At 33.4% G+C, this 11,783-nt stretch overlaps 1 protein-coding gene across 1 annotated transcript; it reads right to left on the bottom strand.

Moving 5' to 3' along the window:
* Nucleotides 1-1,654: 1,654 nt before the first annotated feature.
* Nucleotides 1,655-2,616, bottom strand: LOC120594082 (olfactory receptor 8K3-like). The gene is given in 2 exon segments (XM_039852103.1): nt 1,655-2,277; nt 2,280-2,616. Coding segments are annotated over 2 exon segments (960 nt in total).
* Between the last annotated feature and the right edge of the window lie 9,167 nt (nt 2,617-11,783).

The following is an 11,783-nucleotide window of genomic DNA, read 5'->3' as shown; positions in this document are numbered from 1 at the left end:
CACTGCTGTCTTTAATCTTTTCAAATGATTTTTTTTCTTTAGTCTTAGGTGTTTACCAGTTGCCTGTGCTGATCAGTAGTTCTGTGGAGCAACTGAGAAGGATTCCTTGCAGAGATCCACTTTCCTTCCTCTATGAAGCTCCTTATCTTTAGTTCTCTGTCTTGCAACTCTAGCTACCTTGATCTCACTGGTCTCTCAACTCCGACTCTTCAACAGAATTCTTCTAGGTTTCGCGTAAGTTTGCTCACATGGCAGTGCAGCCTGGAATCTCTTTTACACCAGGAAGGATGAGCAATCATAGAAGTCACCTCATTTGTTCCTCATCTCTCAGGGAAACTGTCCTTCATTGCATGATGTCAATGTTTTGAAAACTATTGTTCCTTATATCTTTATGTTTTGTTGTAATTTTCTTCTTTCTTACATTAAATTCGGTCTCTATTACACCATATAAGTTGGAAGCAGAAAGAGTTTTCAACATGCCTTCAGGTGAGCTCTGGAACTCATTTTTCTATTTTTTTTTTTTAATTATTAATCTTTTTTTCAAGCTTCTAACAAACCACATAAATATGAAGAATGTTATTGACCTCTTCTTACAAATATGCCAAGGCTCTAATCGTTTCTCATTCTCTGACTTTCCATGCTGGCTTAAGCCTCTGTTCTCTCACAAATTATCATGAATAAACCCCTGCAGGATTTCCCATTTCCAAGACTTGATATCTTATAGTCTATTATCTGCATAGCAGTCAGAGCTGTCATTTAACGAAAGATGCATTAAATCACTCCTTCACTCTAAATCCTCCAGAGGTTCTTTTATCAATCAGAAGAAAGGGCAAGCTTTCTATACATAGTCTATATGGTCCTACTGTGTCAAATCTGTTACAAATCTATCCTTATGTCCTCCAAGTTCTAATTACATTTTATGCTCCAACTATCTTTGACTCTGAGATTCCTTAACATAACATTAATATCATCACTTAAGAACTGTTTCATTGACAGTTCTCTCTGGACCAGCAAAGCCTAGGTTTCTTCCTTACATGTTTTATAGGGTGCTCACTACCTTCTGAAGTGTTCATTTAAATGTCATCATTACAGAGGTCTCAATGACAACCTTAGCTAAAATTTGAACTCCGTTATGGTTACTTGCTTTATTTCATTTTCATATTCCTCAAAACCATCCATAATACTATATAGCCTACTTTTCATTCTGCTCATATGTTGTGTTTTCTCTAAGCTCCATAAAGGACTGGATTTGGGTTGTTAACTTAAGAGTACATGTTTATTTCCTTGATAAATGCACTTGTATGAAATCAATTGGGCATCTTTTTTATTGTCCCTTTACCATGTTAGGCACTCCAGATAAAATTGTGAATGTAATATACAGGCTGGCATTATAAAAATAAATTTTTAGTGGCAGCAAATAGACTACATGTGAGAATATGTAAGAATGGCACCCTATCTAAACATGAGAGTAAAAATTACTAGTTAAAGTAGGATCAGAGTGTACACATCTGTTAGTGATACATTGTGTTTGAAAATGATGAATATTTTTTTTATCCCTGTACTTATCACATTGAATCTGGCTCATCTAAGGAAATGAAAGCAAATTGTTAAACAATCTAGTTATAATATACATTGACTAATACATAATCTCTTGCTACCATATCTTACAATGAATTTTCAGTAGGATATTGGCACACATGTTCCAGGTTCTAGTCAGGGCATTTTTCACCACTTTGTTCCTCAAACTGTAGATCATGGGATTCAACATGGGTATCACCAAAGTGTAAAATAAAGAGGCCATTTTATCAGTATCAGATGAATATTTGGACTTGGGCTGCACACACATAAATAAGAGAGTACCAAAGTATAGGACCACCACCATCAGGTGTGGTCCACAGGTGGAGAAGGCCTTGTGTCTGCCATCTGCAGAGTGCATCCTGAGGATGGCAAGAAGGATCAACATGTAGGACCCAAGGACTATCGGAAGAGATGACATCAAAGTAAAAGCTGCAAATATGAGAATTATCAATTTAATTTCATGTGTGTCTGAACACAGCAAAGATATCAATGGTAGACTATCACAGTAGAAATGCCTGATGACATTGTACCCACAAAATGATAAAACAAAAATTTTTATGGAGATCAGCAAAGACAAAAAGACACTATATAGATAGGATATTGCCACCAGCAACTGACATAATCTTTGTGACATGATGACTGTGTAGAGCAGAGGGTTGCAGATGGCCACATAACGGTCATAGGCCATTGCTGACAGAGGAAAATTTCACTAGTAATAAACATACTGAAGAAAGTGAGTTGGGTAGCACACCAATTATAGGAGATTGTATGTTGATCTACAACCAACCTTACTAGCATTTTTGGTCCTACAGCAGTCGAATAACCAAGATCAGTAAATGCCAGCTGTGTGAGAAAGAAGTACATGGGTGTTTGCAGCCTGGAATCCATCTTGTTGAGAATGATCAAGCCCAAGTTGCCCACCACTGAGACTGCATAAATGACAAGGAACACCCCGAAGAAGGGGGCCTGCAGCTCAGGGTGGTTTGTGATTCCCATGAGAATGAATTCTTTCAGTACTGTTAGGTTTTGCTGTTCCATCTAGGCCATTAAGGGAAATTACTGTGGGGAAAACCATTAGAAGAGTCATTAGATTTTAGAAGATATCATCTGGTAAACTTTTAGTATGCAAACCCATCGTAGCTAACTCAAATCCAAGGTTTTTAATAGCAACGATTTAAATTGAGACTCACCTTCATCATTAAATGTCAAACCAAATTTAGAAACCATTGTAACTTAACATATATAGTTACCATTTTATTTTTTGTGCCACATACTGCTTATCATTGCAAAGTATATACAATCCTTTATAGTTCTGTCAACAGAATATCATTAGTAATACAAAGAAACATAGACTCATACAATAGTTCAGTGGTTATTCAAAGGAAGGAAAGGAGGGGAAAAGGGGAGATAGGTAAGGGTATAGAGGGTCAAATATATGGTGTTGGAAGACAATTTAACTTTGCATGGTGAACATTCAATGCAATATATATATGCCGTGTTATTAAATTGGACACTTGAAACCTATATACTTTTATTAACCAGTGTCTCCTTAATACATTTAATTAAAATAAAGAACAGTTTAGCTTACATTGGAAAATCTGATATTTTTTAAATGTTTTTTTATTTAAAAGACACATATATGTTTAAATAGATTTTAAAGAAATTTTAGAAAGATTTACAATACAAAGTAACATAGCCGTCTACCTCCTGACCCTGCAACTTCAGTCCCAACCTCCAAGGATAATCATTATTAATGCATTTAATACACTGATTTGCTTCTCTTAATTATAACTCCCATATCAAAATGGTATTCTCATTTTACTATCCATTTGATTTTCTCAGTTTAAATTCCGCTATGATTTCATGAGTTTTAAATTTTAAATTAATGGTTGTGTTTTCTTTACCTCTATTTCTTTAACCCCTTTTCCCTTCAGATTATTTTAAAGGTGGGTCCTTCTTATCTTTCATGGAAAATATCATCTAAATTTTGTACAAAATCTTTCAGAGTATAAAATTGATGACTGCGCAGCAAATTATCCTAAGAGGAAAGCAAAACCATGATTTAAAGAAAAAAATATATAGTAAAAAGCAATATATTTATGGCTACCATTTCACTTATATAGATATTAATATCCTAAATAGTATGAACATGTCATTGATGTCAATTCCAAAAATGTATAAAAATACAATATACTATGTTCAAGCTTAGTTGATGGAGTTTGGCTGAATGTTTGAGTTGAAAAGTCTATAAGTATCATTCACCATATTATCAGATTGAATTATGAAAATATGAACATTTGAATAGATGAGTAAATAGTACTGTTTAGAACGTACAAAAAAAAACATGAAATTAAGTTTTAAAGGAAATTCTCAACTTGATAGAATATCTTATAAAAACTAGACTGAACCTATCTTAAAAGAAGAGGAATTAAAAATTTATGAGAAACATTATAGAAGTCCTAAATAAATTAGTAGAAATTCTATGCTCCTGGATTGAATTGCACTATTGAATATGCACTACTCACTATTATAAAAATGTCAATTCTGCTCAAATTAATCTCTTCATTTAATGTCTTTTCAATCAAAATTTCATTAGAGTATTTTATATAATTTGACACTGATTTAAATGTATTTTTAAACTACAAATTATAAAGAATAAGCAGGACAAATTTTAAAAGACCTGCATTATCAGATATTAAAACTTACAAAAATAGATTTGTTGAGATACGGTGGCATAGACACGAAACTAAACAAATGTATTAATGTATCAAAATGCACAACTCAAAAAACTCATGATAATATAAAACTGTGGTCTGTGACAGAGGAAGCATGTTGGACAGTCACACAAAAATGGTCTATTCAATACATAGAGCTTGAAAAAGAGATTATCTCTATAGAAGATGATGAAATAGAATATTTAGTTCATCTATATAAAAATCAATTCTATACTGGTCAAGAACTTAATGTCAAAGGAAAATGTTTAAGCTCTTATAGCCTTAAAAACTAGAACTTCTGAATGTCACTAAATAAATGTAAGTTTCAAGAAAATCAAATTAGAAATTAAAGATTAATTTGACAGATTAAATCTGCCTCAAAAATTCACTCTATCTAAAAAGCTATTCTCAATATTAACAAAATGTTTACAAAAAAAGAATAATTCATTAGCAGCAACCAAACAAGGAAAATGGCAAAATTTAATGTCTTAAGCTACAAGAACTTATACCCAAAGAAAGACAGATTCCATATCAGTTTGTATATTTGGCAAACCTCTTCAACCTGACATCCGTTGTATTCTACAAAGTCCTGAAGTTCTTCTGAATCTCAAACGAGTCGATCGATTTATCTGACCACATCTCTCCACCCCCAGCCCAAGCACTAGTTGGAAGGAAACTAGAAACTGGCAAGGATCCTCACTCTTTTGTGAAGGAAGCACAAACTTCAGAGTTGCACCAGGACATAGGAAATGGACCTGAAGCCCAAGGATGTCTTCCTTTGCAAATGCAAACTCTCAATCTCAACTAAGTATTCTATAATATTATGCAAATAACCTCAAAGGAGAAAAATAGGATGGTCAAATTCAGAACATCATATTCTTATTCAAAGAAGTGACAGAAAGAAGGAAGATTAAAAAAAAAAACAAGAATTTTAGCTTTTCATCATAAAGTATAAAGTTGGCTGAGGATTTGTCATATATTTTTAAATGGCTCTAAAAATATGTCAAGCTCAGCATTCTTTGGGTTAGTTAACATCAGCAGAAATACATACATATTATTTTAAAATAATAAAACATGGACACACAATATGCTTTCATCATCCAACATAGCTAGAAAGGCCATGAGCCATTTTATATTTTTCCATTCCTTGGTATGTACAATACACTAATTTATCTCAGTAAGGGACAACTAACTCTGCAATTGTGTGGCATCAGTGACAGATGTAAAACCACTATGAATCTTTTCTAGTAATAGCTTTGGAATCTGACAAAATATACTGCTTCTCAAATCCTACTTAGCAAATATCAACATTTTGTAACTTAAGAAATGCAGTGGTAAACTCGCTGCCTGTGGGATTCAACATCGATCCCCAAACCTCTATTATGTGGCTTGTCATAATTGCTGAAGAGTTTTTAAAAACTGTACTTCTTCATTATAATTATATGCCATTATGATAGATTTGGAAGTACGTTGCAAAATTCAGTGAGCAGAGTACCATGGTTTGTGTTATACCTGTGTCATGTAACTGGGACTCTTGGAGAGGTATGGAAAGTCTCTTATCCTTCTTTCCAATCTTCAAACAATAATTTTCTCTCCTCACTTTTGATATATGTGATTTATAACATGAAGAACAACAGCTTAGGAGAAAACATCTCCTAATGCATTTCAGCAAATTACAAGAGAAAAAAGTGAATAAACAAGCTGAGAACTCTGAAGTGTTTAAGGAGTGGTATGTTCACCAATACTGACAGTAGGATGCTTGTACCCGATTAATAATTTTTCCAAGAATTGATCTTGCCTGACCCTTTAATGGTACTTATTTAAATTGTACTGATTATAGTGTGGTTTTGTCAACAGTATATATGTGTTAAGAGATACTTCCCAGTTTTTATACTCATGATCCATACGAAAAGAAATTTAATGAAAAGATATTAGGAGCAAAAGACATCAAATCTTTATGGTGCCATGGACACATTTGCCTAAGTCAAAGAATCTATTGTATATTATTTTAGCTTTGCCATCTACTTGTTCTTGCAAATATCACTATAGCAGACTCATTTGGCTCCCCATTCCTTGTCACTTTGTACCACCTCTGACCTGGCCTACAACCACAGTAGACTTTTGTTAGAATGCTGGCAGTTTCCCATTTCATTTTTTTTAAATTTATTGGGGTGACATTGGATAATAAAATTATATAGGTCTCAAGTGTTTTACTTCTTTTTCTGAGAGCAAACTGTCTTGAGAGCTTGCTCAGACCATATGCAAGGAAGGCTAGAAGTGCATGAGATTTAAAGTGTCAAGGAGCAATGCTCCACTGATAAAGATACAGATAATAGATGAACACCCAAGCTTTCCTAGCCTTCTAGAAGAACCCTGCAGGGCACTTCACAGCACCTCAAATGATAAAACCTTAGCTGCTACAGCAGTAATCCACACTCTATTCACACTTCAATGGCTTCCTCGCTTCCCAGTCCTTACTTCCTTATTTCCTCACTTTTGTTTCCTGAAATAACCTACCAAATAAAGGTAGTATACCCAAGTCCTTGCCTTAGGGTATGCTCTTGGAGGAATTGTGTAAATTCCAGTCTCTTATAGGGTATTAGTAAAACAAGGTCACAAATATCTATATCACAAATGAAACTCGGTATGCTAGTAAGAGATAGTGAATATATCATATTGCAGAATAATTGGAGGTCTTATCAGAAATCTATTAGTAATTGAGGCATAGATATTCACGGAACATCCGTAACTTTGTCCCAATCATCGGCATTTTACTTAGACAGTATTGTAGGTGGAGCTTTCAAAAAATGTTTATATCTATCTTAGCGGTTTATGCTTAGTCCTCATATAAATATCAAAATTATAACGAATAGAAATTAGGGACTTAATGACCCTCAAAGAACAAAATAATTGTGGAAAAACACTTTACTAGAAAACATAGTTATAAAAAGATATTATTAATACCTGTGTTATAATTTACTGAGTCTAGCATTGGTGATTATGTTCATGTCTAAAATTTAAATTGAAGACAGGGATCAAAAATTTTCACTGGAACTAATCTAGTGATCAGGTGATCAGTGCCATCTACTCACCTAAAATGAGGTATGGCTTTGTGTTCCCCCACATGATGACTAATCTAACTGCAGGCAGAAGAATTTATAATTGTTTCTCTCCTTTGAGACCTTCCCCTAGTAGCTAGAATGCAATTTCTTGCTTATTCCCAAAGCATCGGAGAACAGAAAATTATGCCAGAATCTTGGTGAATCATTCAGGGTAACTTTGATTTTCCTATTGACAAAGTGTTATTTTTTATATATAATTCATCTACATTACTTTGTTGCTTATTTTTTACTGCATCACTCACATATTTGGATGTAAGTGTATCTTTTGTTGGATATGTGTTTTGGCTACCCATAAATCACTTCACATTCAGCATTTTCCACAATGCCTTCATCTCTAGTTTTATGTCTGAAGATGAGACAAAACTCTTTAAACATTTTCTATAGTATTTTAAAAGATTCATAAGGAATAAAAATTAAGAATATGTTTGTTACTCTTTTTTTTTTTTAACATAAGGGACCAAATTGAGTTAATGATACCCTCATTCCATATCCATGAACATCATCAGTCTTTATTTTATATATTCACTTCAATTTCCCCTCCCCACATTGGGGAAGTTGTTATACGTCTTTTAAAAAGAAGACAGGATTATAAAGCAAATATAATGTATGTTTTCATGTGCATATCTCTGGTGTCATGTAACTCATTTTGATACCTAAATGTTCTCACTCAAGTATATTTTGAAGTATATATTCATTTTAGTGCATACACATCAGAAATTTTACTTATTTCCCTTTAACAAAATTGCTCTAATCTGGGTCTATTCACATTTAATATATGTTTGTTTCCATAGTAATAGGAATTAACTTACCAACTCAATATCTACATGTATCACCACAGTTAACAACTTTGTGTGTGTGATCCTCACTGATCCTTGAATGAACATATCTGTGAAATATCTCCTGAATGGGTCACTTATTTGAGAAAAATGAGCCCATTTAATTTATTTAATAAGGATAAATGTATGTAAGATTTCTTTTATCAATATAAATTCTACCATCAATATATGAGAATTTCATTCTCTGAACATCTAACAAATTTATATTGCTTGCGCATATAAAAGATTACAATAAAAACTAAATCAGATTAAACTTTATAGAACTAAAATTGTCTTGCTTGTCTAACTAAATTATTTTTAACAATAATCCAAATACTTACCTAGATTGGAAAGAGAAAGATATAGTAAGCACAATCCATGTCAAGAAAAAAGTTTAAAAATTATAATGGGTGAATAAACACATAATTTTAACATTTCGATGTCCATAATAATGTTAAGTTTGACAGTTTGGATACTGCTGAAGTAGTTACTGAAGTGACACAAAAAAACTGACGTCTTGCAGCAGCAGAGACGAGTTGGCTGACGATCAGATGTCTGTACTTTCCTCCTGGGCACGTGGCTAGACTTATTAATAATATACTTTCATGACTTCATGTCTCAATCAGTTTTTTATCATTATGGAAACATCAATAACCTTTATCATTCAGTAATATATCCTTCTGGATCTTTTTGATGTGCATTTTATAAAGTGTATTTTAAAAATCATTAGTAACCTTTTCCGACCATTATAGCTCAAACTGCTTTAGTTGTTAGAAACACTTTATAAGAAGTATATATTTCGATATTTAGTTATATATTATATATTTTACTATTTGGTTTGGTAAGTTAGTTTACCCCAATATATGTTCATTTTGTGAGATGAAGTAAAGAATTTGTTATCACAGGTGTTTTTGTCACCAAAATTGCTCCAACCCAGATAACGGTTGTTGTTTATAAAAATACTTTTTTTTAAATTAAGTTTGTTGTGCTGACACTGGTTAATACAATTATATAAATTTCAGGTGCACATTATAATTTGACATCTATATATTCAATTGTGTAATTACCACCCAAAGTCCAATTTCCTTCAGCTACCATATATTTTTTGATCTCCTTTACCCACTTCAGCCTCCCCCTAACCCCCTATATTTGAACTTCTTTACTCCGTCTACCTCTCCCTTCCTCTCCCAATCCCTACCCTCTGGTAACTACTAGTACATTGTCCATGTCCCTGAGTCTCTGTTTGTCCTATTCATTTGTTGCTTTTAGGTTTATATGCCACATATAAGTGATATTATGTGATTTTCTACTTTTTCAGTCTGGTTTATTTTGCTTAGCATGATTATCTCGAAGTCCATCCATGTTGTCACAAATGGCAGTATTTCATCTTTTTTTATGGCTGAGTAATATTCCATTGTATATATGTGCCACAGCTTATTTAGCCAATCATCTATTGTAGGACACTTCAGTTGTTTCCCTGTCCTGGCCACTGTGAATAATGCTGCTATGAACATCGGTGTGAAAATATCTTTCTGGATCTGGGTTTTCAAGTCTTTGGGGTAAATACCAAGGAGAAGGATTTCTGGATCATATGGTAGATCAATTCTTAGTTTTTTGAGGAAACTCCATACTGTTTTCCATAGTGGCTGTACCACTTTGCAGTCCCACCAGCAGTGTATAAGGGTTCCTTTTTCTCTGCATCCTCTCCAACATTTGCTATTATTTGTCCTGTTGATTATAGCTATTATAACAGGTATGAGATGGTATCTCATTGTGGTTTTGATTTGCATTTTCCTAATAGCTAGCGATGTTTTCATATGTTTGTAGGCTATTTGTATGTCCTCTAGGGAAAAGTGTCTGTTCATGTCCTCTGCCCATTTTTCGATTGAATTGATGGTTCTTTTGTTGTTGTTGTTATTGAGTCATATGAGTTCTTTGTATATTTTGGATATTAGGCCCTTATTGGAGGCATTGCTTGCAAATATATTTTCCATTGAGATGGTTGTCTCTTTACCTTGTTGATGATTTCTTTTGCTAAGCAGAAGCCTTTAAGTTTGATGTAGTCCCATTCATCTATTTTTGCTTTTACTTCTCTTGCCTTTGAGGTCAAATTTATAAAATCCTCTTTAAGCCCAAGGTCCTTGAGTTTTGTTTCTATGTTTTCTTCTATGCATTTTATTTTTTCAGGTCTTGTATTCAACTCTTTAATCCATTTTGAGTTAATTTTGGTGTGTGGTGATAGACAACAGTCTAATTTCATTTTTTTGCAGGTGGCCTTCCAATTTTCCCAGCACCATTTATTAAAGAAGCATTCCTTACTCCACTGTATGTTTTTGGATTTTTCGTTCAAAAATTATTTGCCTGTATAAATATGAGTTTACTTCTGACTCTCGATTCTGTTCCACTGGTCTGTGTGTCTGTTGTGCTGCCAATATCCTGTCATATAATTTGAAGTTGCGCAGAAAAATGCCACCAGCCTCACTGTTTTTTCTCAGGATGGCTTTTGCAATTTGGGATCTTTTGTGCTTCCATACAAATCTGATGATTTTTTGTTCTATTTCTTTAAAAAATGCTGATGAGATTTTGATGGGGGTTGCATTAAATCTATATAATGCTTTAGGTAATATGGTCATTTTAACTATGTTGAGTCTTCCACTCCAAGTACACTGAATATCTTTCCATTTCTTTGTATCTTCTTCAATTTCCTTTAATAGGGTCTTGTAATTTTCATTATATAGGTCCTTCACATGTCTCGTTAAATTTATTCCTACATATTTTATTCTTTTTGTTGCAATTGCAAAGGGAATTATTTTTTCCATTTCTTTTTCTGACACTTCATTATTAGAATATGGGAACACTGTGGATTTTTGAACGTTGGTTTTGTATCTAGAAGCTTTACTGTATTTGTTTATTATTTCTAATAGTGTTCTTGTGGAGTCTTTAGGGTTTTTTTATATAGAGAATCATGTCATCCACAAATAGTGACAGTTTAACTTCTTCATTTCCTATTTGGATACCTTTTATATTTTTCTCCTGCTTGATTGCACTTGCTAGGACCTCCAATGTTATATTGAATAGCAGTGAAGATAGTGTACAGCCTTGCCATGTTCCTGATCTTAGAGGGAAGATTTTTAGCTTTTCACCATTCAGTATCTTGTTGGCTGAGGGTTTGTCATAGATGACCTTTATTATGTTAAGATACTTTCCCTCTATACCAATTTTGTAATTTTGTTAACTGTTTTGATCCTAAATGGATGCTGTATCTTGTCGAAGGCTCTTTCTGCATCTACTGATATGATCATATGATTCTTATTTTTTAATTTATTTCTGTGGTGTATCACATTAATCGATTTGCATATGTGGAACCATCCCTGTGCCCGTGGGATGAAGCCCACTTGATCGTGGTATATAATTTGTTTAATATGTTGCTGTATTTGGTTCACCAGTATCTGATTTAGGATTTTTGCATCTGTGTTCATGAGAGATATTGGTCTGTAGTTTTCTTTTGTTGTGTTAACTTTACCAGGTTTTGGTATCAGAGTAATATTGGCCTC

The sequence above is a fragment of the Pteropus medius genome, unplaced genomic scaffold (assembly GCF_902729225.1).
Source record: "Pteropus medius unplaced genomic scaffold, Ma_sr-lr_union100, whole genome shotgun sequence".
Taxonomy (NCBI): domain Eukaryota; kingdom Metazoa; phylum Chordata; class Mammalia; order Chiroptera; family Pteropodidae; genus Pteropus; species Pteropus medius.
The sequence above is the reverse complement of the archived record's forward strand: the minus strand, read 5'-3'. Positions and strand labels throughout refer to the sequence as shown.